At 40.3% G+C, this 24,749-nt stretch overlaps 1 protein-coding gene across 1 annotated transcript in view; it reads left to right on the top strand.

Annotated features, from left to right (window-relative positions):
* The window catches only part of CPNE4 (copine 4), a 572,759-nt gene that overhangs the window by 506,219 nt on the left and 41,791 nt on the right, over positions 1-24,749 (top strand). The window contains exon 8 of the mRNA XM_079922482.1: positions 23,754-23,852. Coding sequence (XP_079778608.1) covers positions 23,754-23,852 — 99 coding nt within the window. The remainder of the gene's footprint in view (positions 1-23,753; positions 23,853-24,749) is intronic.

Below are 24,749 nucleotides of genomic sequence, written 5' to 3'. Positions count from 1 at the left end.
TACATGTAGCTATCCAGTTTTCCCAGCACCACTTATTGAAGAGACTGTCTTTTCTCCATTGTATATCCTTGCCTCCTTTGTCATAGATTAGTTGACCACAGGTGCATGGCTTTATCTCTGGGCTTTCTATCCTGATCCATTGATCAATATTTCTGTTTTTGTGCCACTATCATACTGTCTTAATTACTGTAGCTTTGTAGTATAGTCTGAAGTCAGGGAGCCTGATTCCTCCATCTCTGTTTTTTTCCCTCAATTCTGCTTTGGCTATTCGGGGTCTTTAGTGTCTCCATACAAATTTTAAGATTTTTTGTTCTAGTTCCATAAAAAATGCCATTGGTAATTTGATAGGGATTGCATTGAATCTGTAGATTGCTTTGGGTAGTATAGTCATTTTCACAATATTGATTCTTCCAGTCCAAGAACATGGTACATCTCTCCATCTGTTGGTATCATATTTAATTCTTTTCATCAGTGTCTTATAGTTTTTTGCATACATGTCTTTTGTCTCCCTAGGTAGGTTTATTCCTAGGTATTTTATTCTTTTTGTTGCAGTGGTAAATGGGAGTGTTTCCTTAATTTCTCTTTCAGATTTTTCATGATTAGTGTATAGGAATGCAAGAGACTTCTGTGCATTAATTTTGTATCCTGCAACTTTACCAAATTCATTGATTAGCTCTAGTAGTTTTCTGGCAGCATCTTCAGGATTCTCTATGTAGAGTATCATGTCATCTGCAAACAGTGACAGTTTTACTTCTTCTTTTCCGATTTGTATTCCTTTTATTTCTTTCTCTTCTCTGATTGCCATGGCTAGGACTTCCAAAACTACATAGAAAAATAGTGATGAGGGTGGATATCCTTGTCTTGTTCCTGATCTTAGAGGAAATGCTTTCAGTTTTTCACCATCGAGAATGATGTTTGCTGTGGGTTTGGCATATATGGCCTTTATTATGTTCAGGTAGGTTCCCTCTAGGCCCACTTTCTGGAGAGTTTTTATCATAAATGGGTGTTGAATTTTGTCAAAGGCTTTTTCTGCATCTATTGAGATGATCATATGGTTTTTATTCTTCAATTTGTGAATATGGTGTATCACATTGATTGATTTGCATATATTGACGAATCCTTGCATCCCTGGGATAAATCCCACTTGATCATGGTGTATGATCCTTTTAATTTGTTGTTGGATTCCGTTTGCTAGTATTTTGTTGAGGATTTATGCATCTGTGTTCATCAGTGATATTTGTCTGTAATTTTCTTTTTTTGTAGTATCTTTGTCTGGTTTTAGCATCAGGGTGATGGTGGCCTCATAGAATGTGTTTGGGAGTGTTCCTTCTTCTGCAAGTTTTTGGAAGAATTTCAGAAGGATGGGTGTTAGCTCTTCTCTAAAAGTTTGATAGAATTCACCTGGAAACCATCTGGTCCTGGGATTTTGTCTGTTGGAAGATTTTTAATCACAGTTTCAAATTCATTACCTGTGATTGGTCTGTCCATATTTTCTATTTCTTCCTGGTTCAGTCTTGGAAGGTTATACCTTTCTAAGAATTTGTCCATTTCTTCCAGTTTGACCATTTTTTTGGCATACAGTTGCTTGTAGTAGTCTCTTAGGATGCTTTGTATTTCTGAGGTATCCTTTGTAACTTCTCCTTTTTCATTTCTAATTTTATTGATTTGAGTCCTCTCCTCCTTTTTCTTGATTAGGCTGGCTAATTGTTTATCAATTTCGTTTGTCTTCTCAAAGAACCAGCTTTTAATTTTATTGATTTTTGCTATTGTTTTCTTTGTTTCTATTTCATTTATTTCTGCTCCGATCTTTATGATTTCTTTCCTTCTACCAACTTTGGGTTTTGTTTGTCCTTCTGTCTCTAGTTCCTTTAGGTGTAAGGTTAGATTGTTTATTTGAGATTTTTCTTGTTTCTTGAGGTAGGCTTGTAATGCAATAAACTTCCCTCTTAGAACTGCTTTTGATGCATGCCATAGCTTTTGTGTCATGGTGTTTTCATTGTCATTTGTCTCTAGGTTTTTTTTTTTTTTTTTTTGCGGTTATGCGGGCCTGTCACTGTTGTGGCCTCTCCTGTTGCAGAGCACAGGCTCCAGACGCACAGGCTCAGTGGCCATGGCTCACGGGCCTAGCCGCTCCGTGGCATGTGGGATCTTCCCGGACTGGGGCATGAACCCGTGTCCCCTGCATCGGCAGGCAGACTCTCAACCACTGCGCCACCTGGGAAGCCCTAGGTATTTTTTTATTTTGTCTTTGATTTCTTAAGTGATCACTTGGTTATTTAGTAATGTATTGTTTAGCTTTCATGTGTTTGTGTTTTTTACGTTTTGTTTTCCCCTGTAATTGATTTCTAATCTTATAGTGTTGTCTTCAGAAAACATGTTTGATATGATTTCAATTTTCTTAAATTTCCTGAGGCTTGTTTTGTGACCCAAAATGTGATCTATCCTGGAGAATGTTCCATGCACACTTGAGAAGTATAATCTGCTGTTTTTGGATGGAACGTCCTATAAATATCAATTAAGTCTATCTGGTCTATTGTGTCGTTTAAAGCTTCTGTTTCCTTATTAAGTTTCTGTTTCAGTGATCAGTCCATTGGTGTAAGTGAAGTGTTAAATTCCCCCACTATTATTGTGTTTTTGTCTATTTCCTGTTTTATAGCTGTTAGCAGTTGCCTTATGTATTGAGGTGTTCCTATGTTAGGTGCATATATATTTATAATTGTTAAATCTTCTTCTTGGATTGATCCCTTCATCATTATTTAGTTTCCTTCCTTGTCTCTTGTAACATTCTTTATTTTAACATCTATTTTATCTGTTATGAGTATTGCTACTCCAGCTTTCTTTCGATTTCCATTTGCATGGAATATCTTTTTCCATCCCCTCACTTCCAGTCTGTATGTGTCCCTAGGTCTGAAGTGGGTCTCTTGTAGAAAGCATATATATGTGTTTTGTTTTTGTATCCATTCAGCAAGCATGTGTCTTTTGGTTAGAGCATTTAATCCATTCACATTTAAGGTAATTATCAATATAAATGTTCCTATTACCATTTTCTTAATTGTTTTGGGTTTGTTTTGTAGGTCTTTTTCTTCTCTTGTGTTTCCCACTTAGGGAAGTTCCTTTAGCATTTGTTGTAGAACTGGTTTGGTGGTGCTGAATTCTCTTAGCTTTTGCTTGTCTGTAAAGCTTTTGATTTCTCCATTGAATCTGAAAGAGATCCTTGTTTGGTAGAGTAATCTTGGTTGTAGGTTCTTCTTTTTTATCACTTTAAATATATCATGCCACTCCCTTCTGGCTTGTAGAATTTCCACTGAGAAATCAGCTGTTAACCTTATGGGAGTTCCCTTTTATGTTATTTGTCATTTTTCCCTTGTTGCTTTCAATAATTTTTCTTTGTCTTTAATTTTTATCAATTTGATTACTATGTGTCTTGGCGTGTTTCTCCTTGGGTTTATCCTGCCTGGGACTCTCTGCGCTTCCTGGACTTGGGTGGCTATTTCCGTTCCCACGTTAGGGAAGTTTTTGACTATAATCTCTTCAAATAGTTTTGGGTCTTTTCTCTCTCTCTTCTCCTTCTGGGACCCCTATAATGCGAATGTTGTTGCATTTAATGTTGTCCCAGAAGTCTCTTAGGCTGTCTTCATTTCTTTTCATTCTTTTCTCTTTATTTGTTCCATGGCAGTGAATTCCACCATTCTGTCTTTCAGGTCAGTTATCCATTCTTCTGCCTCAGAATACACTTATCCATATTTTGCTATTGATTCCTTCTAGTGTCTTTTTCATTTCAGTTATTGTATTGTTCATCTCTGTTTGTTTGGTTTTTAATACTTTTAGGTGTTTTTTCTTTAATTCTTCTAGGTCTTTGTTAAACATTTCTTACATCTTCTCCATTTTTGGCTTCATTCTTTTTTCTGAGGTCCTTGATCATCTTCACTATCATTATTCTGAATTCTTTTTCTGGAAGGTTGCCTATCTACACTTCATTTAGTTGTTTTTCTGGGGTTTTATCTTGTTCTTTCATCTGATACTTAGCCCTCTGCCTTTTCATTTTGTCTTACTTTCTGTGAATGTGGTTTTTGTTCCACAGGCTGCAGGACTGTAGTTCTTCTTGCTTCTCTTTTCTGTCCTCTGGTGGATGAGGCTATCTAAGAGACTTGTGCAAGTTTCCTGATGGGAGGGACTGGTGGTGTGTAGAGCTGACTGTTGCTCTGGTGGGCAGAGCTCAGTGAAACTTTAATCTGCTTGACTGCTGATGGGTGGAGCTGGATTCCCTCCTTGTTGTTTGTTTGGCCTGAGGTGACCCAGCACTGGAGCCTACCTGGCTCTTTGTTGGGGCTAATGGTGGACTCTGGGAGGCCTCACACCAAGGAGTACTTCTCAGAACTTCTGCTGCCAGTGTTTCTGTCCTCACGATGAGACACAGCCACCTCCTGTCTCTGCAGGAGACCCTCCAACACTAGCAGGTACGTCTGCTTCAGTCTCCTATGGGGTCACTGCTCCTTCCCGAGGATCCCAATGCACACACTACTTTGTGTGTGCCCTCCAAGAGTGGAATCTCTGTTTCCCCCAGTCGTGTTGAAGTCCTGCAATCAAATCCCACTAGCTTTCAAAGTCTGATTCTCTAGGAATTCTTCCTCCCATTGCCGGGTCCCCATTTTGGGAAGCCTGATGTTGGGCTCAGAACCTTCACTCCAGTGGGTGGACTTCTGTGGTATAAGTGTTCTCCAGTTTGTGAGTCACCCACCCAGCAGTTATGCGATTTGATTTTATTGTGATGATGCCCCTCCTACCGTCTCATTGTGGCTTCTCCTTTGTCTTTGGATGTGGGGTATCTTTTTTGGTGAATTCCAGTGTCTTCCTGCCAATGATTGTTCAGCAGTTAGTTGTGATTCTGGTGTTCTTGCAAGAGGGAGTGAGATCACGTCCTTCCACTCTACTATCTTGAACCAATCTCCATCTGCAGCCATTTTGACTGGCACCAAGAGCTCTCCTGTAGATTCAGAAGGGCAGGTGGTCATTACAGAGGGAAGGTTCCTGAGATGCATATCATCTCCTCCAAAATGCCTTCCCTGACCCCTCCTTCTGACTTAGAACCTTCTTCTGTGGTTTTACAATATCCTGTCCTCATCTCTAATATAGTAAAGATATGTCATTTGTTGGTGTGTTTGCCTGTCTTTCCTATTTCCCCCTTCTCTGCCTAGTACCTCACCTCCCTACACACACTAAATTATATGCTCATGGGAAAACAGGTACCCACCTTTTCATCTGTATATCGTTAGCCTTTAACACAATGTCTTGCACATAGTAGTTGCCCAATAAATGGTGAATGAATGAATTAATGGTTTGGGTGGTGGTAGGTTAATGTTGGTGTCAAACAGAAGCCTCTGAAGAAAATGGTCAGAATGTTTTGGGGGTGGGAATTTTTTAAAGTTACCAGCATTCTAAAGGATTCTGTTTATAATCCAGTGGAGATTCTGAGTTAATTTGTGGAAAATTGTTGTAATTGCAAAGTGTTCAGAGAACCAAAGGTACGAATAAGACACTGTCCTTAAGGATGGACCTTTGCTATATTCCAGGGAATATGGCATGGAAATTAAGGTGAGGGTTATGATGAAGACTAGTGCTTCTATTTCAAATTTTAGTTTACAAATTGTTTTCAAACATGTTATTCATTGGAAAGACATCTGGATTAGACATCAGAGAATCTGGGTTTCCAAAAAGTGGTCTAGCCTTTCTGAGCTTTAGCCTCTTGACCTGTAAAATGGAAATGATACATATATGCCCATCTCAAAGGGCTGTTGAGAGGATCAAATGAGACAAGATATGTGATGGCTATTTTAAAACTTACAGGCATAGCTGCTGGTGTGGGAAAGTGAGTCTGGGGAGCTATTATAAATGGCTCCACAAAATAAGTGACTGAATAGGTCAGTAAGATGAAGCTTTTACTGCCTCTGAGCTAAGAGCAAGACTTTAAAATCAATAGTATCATGAATAAATTTTGTGAAGTTCACCCTCAGTTTTCTTATCCTTAAAATTAGAGAGTCCTACTGAAATGATCCCCAAATTACTATTGAACTAAGATACTAAGATGTTAGTGACATGCTTGAGACAAGGCATGGTGAATAAGTTCCCATTTAATGAATCTAAGAGTACCAACACTCCTCACAACAGTGCTTAGACCCTATAAATCTACATCACATGAGTGCAGCGTGAGTATCTGAAGCACATTGTCCTCTGGCTCGTGTTATAGCTGAGCTTGTTGGCAGCATTTCTAGCCCTTATTATCCCTAGTGGGCCTGTACCAATTGGCCAAAGCCTCACAGAGACTGGAAGAGCTAATTATTTATAGATGCAGCTCATCAGAGACTTTGAACCTTCGTTTGTCAACACAAATGAAGGGCTGATCTGCTGACTCCCATTCTTCCTTTCTCTTTTATGTACTGTCTGTTCCTTAATTCCTTGCATTTTGATGTGCCTTCAGTTCTGATGAATTCAAAGGTATGAGGATTTTAACTTCCTAATCCATCAGTTGGGAGTGATCAGGAGGCAGAGGAGAGAAATACTATCCCAATTCTTCAACTAATCTGTCACTAGGGGATTTCCATAGGAGTTTATGTTGGTTAGGCTATTTTTGTTAAAAGGAATTTTGATGGCCTTTAGTTTGGGTGAGTTATGTAAGAACTCACCTGAAAAAAAGGAAGAAGATATGGGGGTTTTGCTACGGCCTCAGGATTCTGGGAACTGCTAAACCACCAGGTCTCACAGAGCTTACTAAGTAGTTCGACTCAATAAATCATTCAGAATTCAGAGCAGCACAAGTGACTGGGTCATTTGGTCAACCTCCTAAGGAACAGGGGTTCACAAATATCTATTCTCATGCTCTACCATTGTGGCAACTTGGCTAGTCTCCCTGTGTCCTTCAGCTACTATTCCCAAAACCAGCTGCTTCATTCTTTCTCTCTGTCTCAAGTTCTGATTGGTCTAATTAGTTCCCGTTGTCCATGATGAACAAAACTTCCACACCAGGTCATCTCATAGACTCCTGGCCAACCTACAGGTGGGCTGTCCTTAGACAAAGTGCCCACTTTAGGGGAGCACAGGCAAGAGTCACCATTGTGGCAGCTTGTGTGGACAGAAACCCTCAGAAGAGGGATGTGCGAGGAGCAGATGTTCTGAAGCCCAGCCTCCAGTAACACATTCAAAGTCAGTGCCGTAATGGGCTGAGATGCCTATCTGAACCAAATCTTCTTTCCTACAAGTAACTGTGATATATTAAAAGAAAATCCAACTTAAAAAGCACAAAGGTTTTAAGAACTCCTTTATGCACCATTTCATTATTTTTATTCCATGCTCCTCTTTGGTTAAAGATCATCCAATTAGTGAAGTTCCTAATGTACTAAAATAAACTTATCAAAATATAGTTGCCATATAACTTCTAAGTATCATCTGTTGGACAGAGTGAAGCACACATGTTCAAGGTTGTGTTTGATTTAACTAGTGGTATGGCCGTGGTGTTATTTTCTGTGATTATCTATTGCGCAACTGAGTGCATTAGATATATTTAAGGTGACCTGGGCTTTTGTGGTGAGCTGGAGACCTAAACACTATTTACAACTTTGTTGTTCTGAGCTCTCAACATCCAGTTAACAGTAAGAACTTCCAGAGTTATAGTCATTTATAAATTAGAAATTAATGCAGAAATCTTATATCACCTGAAACCAAGCATCTTTGAAACAGCCACCTTCAGCAGACATTTTTAAAATCTCTGATCATCACAGCCATCTTATGGCATTTGATTCTCTCCATGTCTTGGGAAATGGTGTAAATATGAGGGAAGGTAACTGCATATTTATCTAAGACAGTGTCTCAAACTGTGGTCACAGAACTAGCATCACCAGAGGACTTGTTAGAAGTACAAATCCTCACGCCTTACCCCAAATCTCCTGAATCAGAAAGTTTGCTGATGGGGCCCAGAAATCTGTATTTTAACAAGCCTTCCAAAAGACTCTTGTGTATACTAAAGTTTAAGAAGGCTGAACTAAGACTTTTGTGAGCTTCAGAAGACCCCAGGAAGACTCTATTTCCATAAGAACAATGCAGTATCCCCATCACTTGGTTAGAAACAAGAGCATGTATTATTTCTCTAAGTACTTCTGACTGGGGTCAGATCTGGGAGGAAGCCCAGACTAAGGATGAATGTCATCAATGTACGTTTGTTCTCTTTCTCTATTCTCTGTCCTTCCCTTCTGCTCCAGCAGGCTGCCCCTCACCATGTCTAAGCTCCTTCAGTTTCCTACATAGTATTTCCTCCTCCTTCCTCTTTGTTAACCTAAACTCCATGTTTCCTTCCAGTTCTGCTTCAAAAAGGACTTCCTCCAAGAATTTTCCATGTTTTCTCTCAGCTGCATTCATCAAGCATTTATTGAACACCTACTTTTTCCCTGGCACAAGTTACAAAGACAAATAAGACTCTGTCCCTGTTCTCCCATGCAATGAGGACACACAACAGATGATGCTCCTTTTTTGCTTTCACTCAAACCTTTCTCTACAGTTCCTAATAAATTGCCAGACAACTTTGCTCTGGTTTTAGGTTACTTCCAATATATGTTTATCTTCCCTACTAGATGGCAAGCTCCTTGAGGGCAGTGACCACATTTTTAAACTCATTTTGTATATTACGTGTTTCCTGGCAGCCTGCAGAGAATGTGTTGGGAGAATGTTGTTGGGTTGAATGAATGAGGTAATGGTTGAAACAGTAGTATAGATGTGCACAGAATGGATTCAGTACCTTCACGGTAAGCCTCTCTGTCTTTTCTTCCTCTGCCCTTTGAGTTACTCTTACCCACTTACCTAGGTTATGAAACCAATAAAATCCCAAAGACAACTTGCTTGAACAAAAGTGGATTCATGTTTCTCCATGCTGGGCTGGAGTGAATCCCAACAAATGCCAGGCCAGCCACCAGGTCAAATGCCAATTAAAAGTTTAAAAATAAATATTAAATCTGTACCTTAATTCTACCCCCTGCTTTTGGTTGGGATGATGTTTGGGTTTTGAAGAAAAATTTTGTAGAATCCTGACTTAGGGCCAAAAAGACCAATAGTTTTCCCTTAATTAGTGGAATTACAAAGAACCTGCCAAATGAATGATTTGTACGTGACCAGAGAGACACAGAGGAGAATGATGGTCTGTGTAGTAGTTATTATATGTCCACATCTTTCAGCTGAATTAGATTACATGCCAAGCTGAATCCTCCAAGAGCAGCTGCCTGCAGGTTGCTAACAAACTCTCTTTTGATCCATATGTCAAGTCAGTACTTAGGTTTATAGAGCACATACCTGCTTGCCAAGGTAACTGTTGGAAATATGAAAAATAAGATATTACAAACTCCATGTTTGCCAATTTGTTCAGCTCTTCATAGATCAAAGCTCCAGAGAGCATCTTAAAGGTTAAGCTTCTCAGCTGCATAGCACAGAGAGATCAGCTAGGTGCTTTGTGGCCACCTAGAGAGGTGGGATACGGAGGGTGGAAGGGAGACACAAGAGGGAGGGGATATGGGGATATATATGTATATGTATAGCTGATCCACTTTGTTATACAGCAGAAACTAACACAACATTGTAAAGCAATTATACTCCAATAAAGATGTTAAAAAAATTGAAGCTTCTAAGTAAGGACAGAAGGATAAGAAGACAAGTTTCCTGTGGCTCTCTTAGAAACTCATACCAGGGAAATCATCATCATCAATATTATATCCATGGGATGTTGGGGCTTGAGTCATCAGGAAACTTTGAGATTTGCTACCTGAATATGTGGCTTTAGTGACATAAAATTAGAAGGACTCGTCATGGAAAACACATGACTTTGTGACTAGGAGAGGTGGGAAGAAAATGGATGGGATGGTAATTTCTGTTAATGAAATAATTTTTTGCCACCTCATTATGATTCTTGACAGTCTTGGCAAGGTGGCAAAAATGAAAGCTACCTTTTAAAATAAAATAGAGCACTCAGGATCACTAAAGTTGTCAGTAGGAGGAAGAATCTCAGAGTAAGAAAAAGCAGCTGAACTATGGGACCTAGGCTTCCTAGGAGTGTTTATTAATTAGCAGTCTCAAGGTAACCTGCTTCCCACTTAACTCTGACCCAACCATGGACATATGGTTCTCCTCTGAGTGCTGTGAGGTCTAGCTATGACAAAGCCAAATTACTCAAACCAAATGTTGCTAACAGACAGGTAAGAACAAATAGAAAGTAAACCCAGGGAGTACTCTTAAGTGAAAATGATGTGGTTTATAAGATAATGCTCACTCTTCAGGGCTTATATCCCTTCCCTGCCCCAATGGGTAAGGCAGTGACATTCACGTAGTTCTTTTCCTCCTAGCACTCACCCTACAAACATGCATCCTGACTCATCAGATTGAGACTGACAGTAGGAAACAGGTTTGAATCTTATATTCCAACTCTGAACAATAAATAATGACTGCCTGGGATGTTGGATTGAGGAGGAGTCTAAGTGACGAAAGTATGATTGACCGGTGATGTCTGCAATGGGCAAAGATAAGAGGATGGACAGGAAGTAGTGGGGGAATGACTATGCCTGTGCCAGGTATCTGGCATCCTGGTCTAGACCTAAGAAAGAGATACCAAGACAGAGGTACAGAATTCTCTCTTTCTCCACCCTAAGGACCTTACTCTTCCTCTATGTTGATACTTGAAATAATGCCTCCCCATTTCAGGGAAGACCCCACCTAAGAACAGGGTCCAATTTCTATAGGCAGCTGTGTTAGACTCTTGCATATTAGCCTCAGTATTCACACAGAAGAAACTCATGCTGATGGGGGAGGCATATCTTTCCATCAGCAATTTTTCTCTCTGGAATGAATCTCCATAACAGTCTCAGTCTTCCACTTGGCCACACGGGACCTGGAGTTTCTGAAGTTACAAGTAGCTGTCACAGGTAGAAGGCTAACCCTGTGGGTTGACAGTAAACTTTACAAAACAGTCCCTGCATGAGAGGGAAAATCTGACCATGCCTCGTCTCCCCTTGCTTGTGGTGAAGTCATTCCTGATCAGCTCAAAGAGGAGGACAAGTTACAAAATAGCTGTAGTGAGGGGAAACCTGAAGAAGAGGGGAAATTGATTGCTTTAAAGGCAAGTGGCAGTAGGAAAACTTAGTGAAAGTAGGGACTAGGCAAAGGAAAAAATCATGAGTCTGGGGGGACCTAAAAAGAGGAAGCCATTCTAGATAAAGAGGAACTGACAGATTCTTCATATTGGTCACCCTCCCAAAGATCAAGCTAGATGGCAAGATGAGACTGAATATCAAGGTACAGCCACCAACTTTAAATCTGGATCTGAGAATAAAGTCCCCATCAGTGGTGGGCCTCACACCAGCCCAGAGCAACAGTCTAGACAGGGTAGCACTGAAACATCACAAGTCAACCTTCTCATCCCGCATGTAGCCTGGTGACAAGTGTTTATACAATATGATTGATCACCCTGCAGTTTGCTTTGTCAGTCAGTCATGTAGTTAATTACATGTTACTCTTGGGCACTATTATAAATAATGGTATGGCAAACAGTGCTAGGTTTAATGGTCCTGAGTGTTCAGCTATTAAATTGATGACACAGCTACATCAGTATTGATGAACAGGGATCTCCTCCATCAAAGATAATTTATATTCCTTAGCATAATGGGCTATTCTGCTCCCATTTTTGCCAAGGCATCATTCATACTGATACAGGCAATGAATCCATCAATAAAGGAGGAACAAACATATTTTGTTTTTTAGTTTTTTTAAAAATCCCCTGATAAATGCTGATCATAAGGAAACAGGGATTTTTGTATCGCTGACACAGAGCTTAAGGAAAATGTGAGCTCACCATAAAACTTGCCAAAACAGAAAAATAAGATGGATTCAGGAGAAAGAATTTGCATCCAAGCACAACTTCTCCAGAATGTACTGTCCACCTGCCTAGGGCATCCTTCTTTTCCACTCACTCTACAAATACACAGCCAAGTTCCTTGACCAAGTAAGCTGTGTATTATATACTGTGTATTATGCCCTAATCTTGGAAATTATTCACAATACACATTAGCAGGACCTGGAGTAGGGGAAGGCAAAAGGAGTATTGGCACAAAATTTAAGGAAGCTGTCACTCTCAGCTTTACACAAGTGGCAACCCTGTGCTTGTGGTGCCCTAAGAACAAATGCCTCATTAAATTTTGTGCCCTTGATGGCTGGTTGGCCTCACGTTGGCATTTCAAAGTCTGCAATAGAGAAAACTGTTTAACTTCTATTATCTCAGGGTAACCCAAGCTTATTTGAGAATTCAGCCCTTTTTTATTTTTTATTAATACCCTATTAACCTCCCATAAACCTGGTGCTCTATGAAATTAACTTTTAAAATGCTTTGCTACCATATTGATTTTGATTTCTGCCCTTTAAAATGATAACCTTGATGTGGAGAATGCAATTTAGATGGAAACTCGGGTCCATTTATCATAAACCACCATTGAAAATACATTGACTATTATGAAAGCCAGAAAAAAATTCTAATTATTTTCCACTACTTTTGCTGCCTTTTAAAATAGTTATTGATGAGCCTGTTACTAGGAGGGCCTTCCTATCAGTGAATGGATGGGTTTACACCCATCCATGGGTAAAGAAGGTCTGTGTCATCTCCCCAGAGACAAAATAAAGCTATTGCTCTGTATAGTGATAGAAATGGAATGAGAAGAAAGGTTCAATTACTTGGGTAATAAGTCTGATAAGCTAGGTCAGTGCCCCTGCTTTATACTGTCAAAATCTCAGCTCTCTGCTTGTCCATCTTGAAAATGTGTGTCTGACTCCATCCAGATGAAAAGAATAGGGTATCTTCCTGGATGACTCAGAACCAAGCCCTCCTATCTCGCAGGAAAGTGTTCGACTCAAAAGTCTGTCTATAATAATTATTGTTTAGAAGAGGAGAAATTATTCTCTCTGACAAGGAGAGTTTCACCAGTAGCAATTTTAGGCTAACAACTTAGTACAGTTGTTTGGTTTTCTTGTTTCATGTAGGAACTGTAGACTCTTCCTCACACTCGCTAAGTAGGCAGCATAGCTCAGGGAGGTATAGATTGACCAGGAAGGGCTAGTTGTATGTAGAAAGGCTGAGTGACAGAGGGACCCCATCACAAGGAACTAAATGAAATTAATAAAAAGTATTGGACTACCGGAAGCTTGGTTTCAAGGGTGGCTGGGGTAAATCTACACAAGACTTCAGTCAGAAGCCAGTTCCTGGATGAAGACTCAGAATCCAGACCAGGGTCAGAAGTGATGTCTGCCCACAAGAGACATGAGTGAGAGGGTAGCCAGACCCTGAAGAGCATGAGCATGCAAGGTCCCCTGGTGCCCAAAGGATAACCTGGATGCCCCAGCAAGCCAAAGAAACATTGTAAACACGGGAACGGAGCAGGGACCAGTCAGTGGTGGTGATGAGGCAGGAGGATCCAGAACAATGTTTGTGACTCTGACTGAAATGCCTCAGTTATTTTATACTGTCTGTGGATAGAGGATTAGTCCAGTTTAAACTCCCAGAATTGGCTTGGGCGTGGCAGCAACAAATCTGTTTTCCATAAATTATTTCATGCGATTGGTTAGGAATGGCTCATTTCTCTATGCTTTTAGGATCTGTTTTGTTCCCTTGTTTTAAAACCTCCAAGTCTTGAACACCTATGATGGTTCCATGGGCAATAATTAAACAAGAGAAGCAAGTAAATGAGCTTATGTCGGAAACACACTGTAATCAAGCTGCCTGGCTGCACCGGGGCTCCCTCCTGGCTGCTGCGAGACCCACGTTGCCATTTTGTGGTTTTCAGACTGATTAAGCCATACAAATCGAGTCATCTGTTCTTTTCCGGTCTTCAAGCACCTTTTCCTCCTCAGGGACCAATGGAGTTTGCCTCCAGGCATCAAATTACAGCAATCAATAAACCACGAGCAGCATGGCTCATTTAGGAATAAAGACACAGGAATTTTTCTAGAAGAAACAATGATTACCTGTCATGAGTCGGGAGATTCACGGTGTTTATTAGAGGTCAAGAATGTGGGATTCAACATTTGACATGACCAAATACTAAACTATCCCTTGGGCCTCAAGCCTATTCTTCCTGTGATTCCTACCCAGGTGAATGGTACACTGCATCACCCAAGCCAGAAGCTTGTGGGTAATATCATGAAATTTTATTGTGTATATGATTTATACTTCAACAAAGTTGATTAAATGAAAAAAAAAACATATTGTTAGGCATATAGGAACAAACGTTCAATAAACTTCAGTTTGCCTTTTACAGTAAAAAGTCCCCATCATTTAGAAAAAAAAAAAGATGTAAGGAGCAGAGTGAGGTAAATGGTGCTGACCCAAGTCTGCAAGGGGAACTCGTGCTTTGGGATGCTTCTCCCACTGAGCACCTGGTCTGAGTTTCAGGATTAGAAGGAGCCCTACCAGTCTGGACATAGGGCGCTGATGATGAAGGTGGTGCACCCCCAGGATGAGCACAGAGCACCCACCCCTTCTGCCCTCAGCCCCAAGCAACACCTCCCCTACATGGAGAAACACTGAGCCCTCGGGATGCTTAAATCTGGGCCTCTTAGTGCATCTAACCCCTCTGTTCTCCTGACCTACATAAGACCCTGCTATTTTGTGAAAACTTTTCTTTCAAGCTACTTTTCTACTTACAGCTCCTTCCCCAGAACTCAGACATGAATCCATAGGGTTTAGACCTGTGGAAAATTCTGAGCATTTGTCACCAGACTCTACTCAGCCTTGCCCCACTCCTCTAAGATGTGGTTCTTTGTTCTTGGGCCCATCTTGTTGCCCCACTCTCTCCTCACCTTAGGTTGAGTCCCCAGAAGATACTCAGGCTCTCATACAGACAGATGTCTGCTAGTCCTGCCCACCAGCACAGCAAAGATGACTGCCAGAGATGCACATGGCTGAGGCCCCAGCCCTGCCCACCATTTCTGGAGCTGTACCTACATTTTGTTTATTTGAGAAACTCTCCCCTCCATCTGGATGCTGCATATGCCCATCTCTCAGGGTCCAGCTTCGTCCCTGCTCTACTGTGAAGATTTCTGTCTTCACTCCCTGTGGCATCCTGCTCTGCCAAACCTCAGAGGTCCAAATCAGAGTGTTCATGTTACAAATGGGGGAGCTACTTTTAATTCCCATCCAACTAGCTGCGGTGATGTCTGAAGGTTATTGCCAAGTCTGCAGTGAGTAAAAGCAATCAAGTGATGAGAAAATAATCAAAGGGGCGTGGACCCTCTTCCCATGGACACACCCTACCAAGGTCTGCCTGTGCTCAAGTCACAACCACCAGATAAGCAAATATACATTTAATACTCTTTTTTAGATGTTTACAGTCCTGTGTAAACCATTAAACCGATTTTGTGTTAAGGGTTGTCATTAAATTTTAACAAAAAAGAAGCCATGCCGAGTACTAAATTATGAATGAAATTGTCCCAAATCCCTAATCATAGCTATCCTGAAATATAATTTTATGTATTTGCCTAAAACTCCTTAAAATGATAGAAATCAGATTGCCTGATTTCCCAAAAGCTGCAGTTAGGAGACTGGTCTAGACTAAGTGATGTTAGAACACAGTTTGGTTCCTATGTTACTTATTCTGTTAGCATTTAATTTTGATGGTTTCAATTTAAAATTCTACCTTTAAATGAGCTCAGTAAGGCCCCACCTAGATTAATCATTCTGGATAATCTTAGAGTGCTTATTATCAAAAAGAACGTTAAAGATGTATATAAGTATATTCTTCCCTGGGAGAGGTCAGATATCCAGGATTTAGTTGGTTAGTTAAAAAAAAAGAAAAAGAAAAATGGCCTGCCATTGAAAAGGCACATGGCATGAGTATGTTATGAAGCTATGTGGTATAATGAAAAGGGTCCTGAGTATAGAGAAATAAATCCAGGTCCACAGCCTAATTCAACTCTTGCTAGCTCTGTGCTTGGGAATAAGCCACCTTCAGTTGCTCTATTGAATTTTAGGATCACCATCTGTGAAAATGGACCTGCCATCTCATGGTGCTCTTGTGAGAATCACCATGAGAAGATGAACAACTGACTTTCAGTTGTCCAAGGGATATAAATATACCTAGTGAAAGAAAAAATTGTCTTTTTGTCTTGTTTATGGTTTCCTTTGCTGTGCAAAAAGCCTTTAAGCTTAATTATGTCCCATTTGTTTATTTTTGCTTTCATTTTTGTTACTCTAGGAGGTGGGTCAAAAAAGATCTCACGTTTTATGTCAAAGAGTGTTCTGCCTATATTTCTTCTAAGAGTTTTATAGTGTCTGGCCTGACATTCAGGTCTTTAATCCATTTTGAGTTTATTTTTTGTGTATAGTGTTAGGAAGTGTTCTAATTTCATTCTTTTACATGTAGCTGAACAGGTTTCCCAGCACCACTCATTTAAGAGGCTCTTTTCTTCATTGTATAGTCTTGCCTCCTTTGTCTCCTTTGACCATAGAAAAGACAACGCTCAGAATGGGAGAAAATATTTGCAAATGAAGCAACTGTCAAAGGATTAATCTCCAAAATATACAAACAGCTCATGCAGCTCCATATCAAAAAAAAAAAACAACCCAATCAAAAAATGGGTAGAAGGCCTAAATAGACATTTCTCCAAAGAAGACATACAGATGGCCAACAAACACATGAAAAGATTAAACAACATCACTAATTGTTAGAGAAATGCAAATCACTATTATTATCTCCTTTAACAGGGAGAGTAGTGAATAGAAATGCAACATCATTAATTATTAGAGAAATGCAAATCAAAACTACAATGAGGTATCACCTCACACCAGTCAAAATGGCCATCGTTAAAAAATCTACAAACAATAAACGCTGGAGAGGGTGTAGAGAAAAGGGAACCCTCTTGCACTGTTGGTGGGAATGTAAATTGATACAGCCACTATGGAGAACAGTATGGAGGTTGCTTAAAAAACTAAAAATACAACTACCATATGACCCAACAATTGCACTACTGGGCATATACCCAGAGAGAACCATAATTCAAAAAGACACAGGCATCCCAATGTTCATTGCAGCACTATTTACAATAGCCAGGACATAGAAGCGACCTAAATGTCCATCAACAGAGGAATGGATAAAGAGGATATGGTACATATACACAATGGAATATTACTCAGCTGTAAAAAGGAATGAAATTGGGTCATTTGTAGAGACATGGATGGACATAGAGACTGTCATACAGGGTGAAATAAGTCAGAAAGAGAAAAACAAATATCATATATTAACACATATATGTGGAATCTAGAAAAATGGTATAGGTGATCTTATTGGCAAAGCAGAAATAGAGACACAGACATAGTGTATGGACACCAAGGAGGGAGGGGTGGGTGGGATGAATTGGGATATTAGGATTGACATATATACATTATTGATACTATGTATAAAATAAATAACTAATTAGAGCCTATGTATACTTAGGGAACTCTACTCAATGCTCTGTGATGACCTAAATGGGAAGGAAATCCAAAAAAAGAGGAGATACATGTATATGTATAGCTGATTCACTTTGCTGTACAGTAGAAACTAACACATTGTAAAGCAACTATGCTCCAATAAAAATTAATTTAAAAAAAAGAAAAGAAAGGGAGTAGTGTTACATTATCAGGTATTGATAAATAATTAAGAATTTTATGACTTTAATATAATTATCTCAGACTTTGGAACATGAAGTTGAAAAAGGAATAAAGATGCAATGCCATGTAACTAGGGAATTCTGGATCTGAAAGGACCTCAGGGCGCACTCACTCCAGCTCCCATTCCCCAGACACCCATTTCATAGAGAAGGAAACTGAAGCACAGAGATACTGAGAAGACACCCTAAGGTCTCACAGTGCTATCTGCAGAGCAAGGACAGAACTCGGCCTGCTGCTTCCCAGGCCCTGGCCCCTGTGTCTACAACAATTAAACCGTGTCCATAATCCCATGCAGACAATCCTTTGCCTGTGCCTATATCTACCACCAACAAAACATATTACCGAGTTTGATCATCTCCTTTAATAAAAATTAACCAGTTGATTGCAGTACCCTCCCTTTGCAGTGTGGAAACAGGGCCAATCTGAGGACTGCCATCCACTCAACTTAAGAAGAAAGACCTTTTTCATGAACTCATCACAGATTTATCTGAGTTCTTACTTGTGCCCAAGAACTGTGCTCAACCCTGATAGAAAGCTGAGTACTCAAGTTTCCTTCAAGTATTGGATAGAGACCAGTGGTGACCACATAGCTGGAGACACGTTAAAGCAGATGTAAACAGATTGCAATGGAAGCTTTGGGGGTGGTGTAACCAAGGAGCCAAGAGAAAGTGGACAGTGAACCCTACTTCACCTGGACAAATGACAGGTTACAGTGTTAAAACATATATAAAAATTTAAAAGGCAAGGGAAGAATAGATTTCCTTTAAACATGAGAATTCTGCAGTGATGAGCCGCAGTTATGTAATTTTATAACCACAGTTTGGGTAGCTCACCCTGGCCTTCCAGGACCTGGATCACATTCAGATCCCGAGAACTCTGATGTTAAAGCCAATTGTACTTTAAAACCCAAAATATTCCATAATAGCAGGAGATCATTCACCTCTCTGTGTCTCAGTTTCCTCATCTGTAACGTGGAGATAACAATAATAGTGTCCCACTGATGGGGTTGCTGTGAAGATTAACTATCAGAGCATGTCAAGGGTTTAGAACAATGCCCGGGACAAAGTAAGTGCTCAATAAACTTTGGCATATCAGTATGAGAAGGCCGATGGTCACTGAAAACTCACTTCTTAATATGAAGGTATGAATGCCAAGGGAGAAGATTAGGGAAGGTGCGTCAGCCAGGGTTAACCGGAGAAACAGAACCAGTGGAAGATAGACATTAAGAGATTTATTGCAAGGAATTAGCTTATGCTGTTTTGCGGGCTGGCTGGACAAGTCTGAAATCCCTAGAGCATACCCTCAGGAAAGGCAGGCTGGAACTCTCAGGCTAACTGAAGTTAAGTTATGGCCCAAAGGCAAAATTTCTCCTTCTTCAGGGAAGCCTCATTCTGCTCTTAAGGCTTTCAATGGATTGTGTCAGACCTACCCAGATTATTAAGGAAATCTCCTTTACTTTTAGATTTCTTAACAGCTTTATTTAATTGATACATAAAGAACTGTACATATTTAATGCATATAATTTGATAAGTTTGGACATATGCAAACATATGCAAACTCATATGCATATGAGTTTGAACCTGTGAAACCATCACCAGAATCAAGGTAACAGATCCCACACGTTCCAACATTTCCTTATGTCCTTTTGACTTGTTTTGCGATAAAAACACATAACATGAGATCTACACTATTAACAGGTTTTGAAGTGCACAACACCATATTACAAACTATAGGCACAATGTTGTACAGCAGGTCTCTAGAACTTACTCATCTTGCGTGACTGAAACCTTACACTCATTGAACAACAAGACCCCAATGCCTCCACCCCTCAGCAACCTCTATTGTATTCTCTGCCTCTATGAGTTTGACTGTTATAGATGCCTCATAAAAGTGGAATCAGGCACTAGTTGTCCATCAGTGACTGGCTTATTTCAGTTAGCATAATGTCCATCCAAGTCACAAATGGCAAGATTTTCTTCTTTAAGGCTGAATAATATTCTATTGTATGTATATACCACATTTTCTTTAGTCATACACTTGGGTTATTTTCATATCTTGGCTATTGTGAATAATGCTGCTGAAGTTAACATGGGAATGAAGATATCTCTTCGATATCCTGACTTCAGTTCTTTGGATGTATACCCAAAAATGAGATTGCTGGATCATATAGTAGTTCTATTTTTAATTTTTTGAGAAACCACTATACTGTTTTCCATAGCTGCTGCACTGTTTTGTATTCCCACCAACAGTTACAAGGGCTCCAATTTCTCCATATCTTTGCCAACAATTGTTATCTTTTGTGTTTTTTTAATAATTGTCATCCTAATAGATATGAGGTGATATCTCATTGTCATTTTGATTTTTCATTTCCTGATAATTAATGATGTTGAGCATCTTTTCATATACCTGTTAGCCATTTGTATATCTTTTTTGGAGAAACATCTGTTCAAGTCCTTTGACCATTTTTTAATCAGGTTATTGGGGGTTTTTTTGCTATTGAGTTGTAAGAGTTCCTTATACATTTTGGAAATTAATCCCTTATCAGATATACAGTTTGCAAATATTTTCTCCCATTCTGTAGGATGCCTTTTCATTTTATTGATGGTTTCCTCTGCTGTGCAGCAGATTTTTATAGCTCCTGTAGGAGTTTGATATAGTCCCACTTGTCAATTTTTGCGTTTGTTGCTTGTGCTTTTAGTATCATATCCAAGAAATCATCGCCAAGATGAATGTCAAGAATATTTTCCCCTGTGTTTTTTTTCTAACTGTTTTACAGTTTCAAGTCTTATGTTTAAGTCTTCTATCCATTTTGAGTTGATTTTTGTGTATGGTGTAAGGTAGGGATCCAATTTCATTTTTTTGCATGTGGATATTCAGTTTTCCCAACATCATTTGTTGAAGAGACTCCCTTTTCCCCATTGTATATTCTTGGCACCCTTGTCAAATATCAATTGACCATATATGTATGGTTATTTCTGGGCTATGTATTCTGTTCCATTGGCCTATAGATCTGTCTTTATGGGAGTACCATGATGTTTTAATTCCTGTGGCTTTGTAATATATTTTGAAGTGATGTCTTCAGCTTTGTTCTTTTTCTCAAGATTGCTTTAGCAATTCTGTGTTGACAAAATTCAACACTTTTTCATGATAAAAATGCTCAACAAACTAGGAATTACCTCAACATAATAAAGGCCATACATGACAAGTCCACAGCTAATATATTACTCAATGGTGAAAATGTTAAAGCTTTTTCTCTAAGATTAGGGATAAGAAAAGAATGCCCTCTCTTGCCACTTCTTTTCAACATAGTGCTGAAAGTCCTAGTCAGAGCAATTAGACAAGAAAAAGAAATAAAATCCATTTTTGTCACTTTCTAGATGTCTAGTCAAGTCACTTGACCTCTCTAAGCCTGTGACTGATACCTGTGAATGGCAATAATAATATTGTCATTTCAGGGTTATCATACAGGATTAGAGACCATAAACACAAATGGCCTGGGTTCATAAGAGATGATCATTTAGGAAAAGCTCCAAAGTTTAACTTCTTTTAGTTCAAAGATTACCTATTGTTAACTGTGTGGTGTTGGAAAACTTACTTCACCTCTCTGTGTCTCAGTTTCCTCATCTGTAAAATGAGCATAATGAAAAATTATTCTGGGTATTAAGTGAATTTACATATGTAAAGTGTTCAGAACAGTTTCTGGTACATAGTAAGCACTATATATGTTGTAATTATTATAATTTGCTGTTTTGTGGTTGGCGGGGGGAATTAGGTAGGCAGGAAACCTGGACTTTCGTCTGCACTGGGTGAACTTGCAGGAGTCGCTTCCTTTCTCTTCCATTAATTTCCTTCTCTGTAAAATGAGGGAGTTGACAAGACCATCTGTCGAGCTCAGACATTTTAAGATGATATACCTAAACTATACTGTGAGCTGTGGGAATGTGGAAGGCCTCCTGACTTGTAGACAGTTTTGAGCTGCCACTCTGTCACCAATCTGTCAAAGTTTCCTTATTGATTCACACCAAGAACCTGCCTCTGTCTCAGCTTTTCTGCAGGGCAGTTGATCTGTTTACTTTTCACCATGACATGTTCCTCTGTCAACTGTATCAGAGCTGTCATAAGCCAGCTTCATGGCAGGGAGAGAAAGACCGTGGTTTTATTTTTCTGCCTCACTGTGTCTTCTTTCCTCTGGGACCTTTCTGAGAAAGGTCGAAACAGGATTCTGCAACTGGCATGATGAGGAATGCCACCAATTGAAGAAGCAGGGCCCATGTAAACAGCGGTGCCTGCCCCCCAGGAGGCCAGGCCTGGAACCCTGTTGGGCCTGACTCATCATCCAGCCCAGGGGAATTCTGCCCCAGAGAGAGCAAACGTCCTGAGTGTTATGGTGGCAGGTGGAAGGAGGGCAGTAACTAACCAAAGCATGACGGGAAATCTAAGAGAAGGCAGATAGGTGGTTTTGCTTGAGATCTGGTGACAAACCAAAGTACTACGTACATTCCCTCTTGCTTTTCCTATATTCTAACGGAGAGATTAAAAGAAACACAGTAAAACACAAGGGAGTGTTGAAAAGACTCTTTTGGCCCCTTTGCCTTTTTATCTGCTTCCCCCCAAGATAGAAGACTGAGTAAGTGTCAGACTCAGATGTCCCAGGGCTGTGTTCACTACTGCGCACAGTTAGGAGCCTGAGAGGCAAGGTCCCAGAAACACACTTCCTTCTCTTTCTGTGCCCAGGCCAGTCAAGCTTTCTTTTGCTTCTGGCTCCAGGTAATGACTGTGTGAGTGTCAGAGTCAGTAAGGAAGGGCTGGCAAATAGAGAGAAAAAACCCTGTTGTGAGTAACTGAGATCAATAGACAAGTCTTTGACAGTGTGATGTTCACAGTGCACATCCTGAGTGATGTTTCCCACTGGGTGGATGTTGATACAATCCACTGTGACAGAAAATAAATGAGGAGGAATAAGTTTGGGGGGGATTATGTTTCATTCGGGGCATATTTCATTTTAGGTCTGTGTGGTATCCCACAGGTCAGAAAATAGATTTACAAACCAGGTTTTCCAGGCAGGACTGGCCACTGAGGCCTTCATCCCAAGAAAGAACTAGGCTGCCCCTTGAACACCAATATTCCAGGGAAAACCTCTGAGTAAATGTCTCCTTGCTGCCTCGATCTTATCTGACTTCTGGGGTTCCTGGCTGCAGATCCCTGGTTTAAGATGTAGAAGCGATATCTGAAGTGCTTGAAACCCTAATCCAACCTCCACCCCAGAAAAAATGGGGACTCCCTCTTCATCTAAAGATGTGTGACCAAGCAGAGGGATGGCTACTGATTTAATCTGCATCACACTGCAAAGTGTTACTTGCAAGCCCAGAAGTTAGCCTTAGTGGTGTTAGATGGAGCCCTCTTGTTGGAAGGTTGCATCTTAGGTGTGATGGACGCCTGCTTTTTACCAGTGTAACTCACCTCTCACTGTTTTTCACCTATTTTTCATGTGGGTACAATTAAAGCTCTCACTTTTTGCCCTCTGACTTGTTTTTCTTAGCATCGCTCTTTTGCCTTCAGAAAAAAAATAATAAAATGTGATTCATATGATCAAATCATTAAACATAAGCTGCCACTGTGGAAGCTACAGGCATGGACTCAGGCACCTGATTCCAGCTATAAACCACAGAGGCTCTCTTCTGTGGGAAAAACAACATTGGAATTAGAGTCAGGATACCTGCCTTCAAATCCCAGGTTTCTCATTCACTGGATAGTCCCTTTGGCAAGTGACTTATCTCCTTTTGGTCTTACTGGTCTTACCTGAAAAATCGGCAAATTATTAGTCACTGCTGCATCACAGGGCTGCTTGAAAGTCATGACAAAAAGGCTAAGTAAAACGAATGGAAACCAAAGGGATACCTCTTCCCACATGCTGTCATCCTAGACTTTTGATCCAGACCAACTGTCCTTCATCAGGTCTTCCTCATAAAGTTTGCATTGCCTTTAGCTGCTGTGGATGAATTCTTAAGTTAAAAAAAATACTTATTTTCTCTTGCAGTGCATAGTATGGGACTGGGACTCCAATGGCAAACATGACTTCATTGGAGAATTCACCTCAACATTCAAGGAGATGAGAGGAGTAATGGAAGGAAAACAGGTACGTGGTAAGCCCCTCATGGCATTTCCCCCAGACTCGCCTCTTGCAATGCCTCCTTAGCACCCAGCTATACACCGAGCAGCTAGAGGTGAGACATTAATACATGATTAAACATGGCCAGGAGGGAGCATGGTGGGAACTGAAATCTGGGTTCTAGTGCCAACCCAGCTCATAGCAATTGGTTGTGACCTTGGACAGGACCCTGCTCCAAGGTGGTACAGTTTCTCCACTGGCAAAATGGAGAAGTCAGATGAGAAAGTTTCTAATCTCCTTTGGCTGTGTAGCCTTGGACAAGTGCCTTAATCTCTGTGCGCCTCAGCTTTCTCACCTAAAATAAATGAAGGTGATAATGGTACTTACCCGGTAGCATTCAGTGAAGATTAAATGAGATAAATCATGATACGCATTTGGCAGGGTGTCTGGAACTTCCAAAATATGTGCTGGTGTTATTATCATGTTGCAGTATTCTTTCTAGATCTACATTTCCATGACCTGGTGGCATTAATTACACGTTTAATGCTTTGGGCAAATTATTTGATTACTCCAAATTTTTATTTTGGGCACCAGATTTTCATTTAGTCTCACCATTTCACTCTTACACTCTTGATACCAAGACATAAACCCAAACACTACCACATACCACAGGGGCACATAGGGATTTCATTGCATCACACAGAAGCCTACACCTCCTCTTTGTATCTCTCAGACACCCGTACTCTGATGGATACATATATACATCTGTTGGTCAGTTGCTGTCGTCTGGACCCTGACCATGTAACTTCTTCTCTGATCTGTTCAGGATTCACCTGCCCAGTGTCAGCTGCAGAACCTGAATCTCTTTGCCTGAGGGCTTTCTGTGGCTGCTGGAGCCTGCTCTGCCCATGCCTACTGCAGGCT

The sequence above is a fragment of the Stenella coeruleoalba genome, assembly GCF_951394435.1.
Source record: "Stenella coeruleoalba genome assembly, chromosome: 5".
Taxonomy (NCBI): domain Eukaryota; kingdom Metazoa; phylum Chordata; class Mammalia; order Artiodactyla; family Delphinidae; genus Stenella; species Stenella coeruleoalba.
Note: the sequence above shows the minus strand (reverse complement) of the source record. Positions and strands in the feature narration are given on the sequence as shown.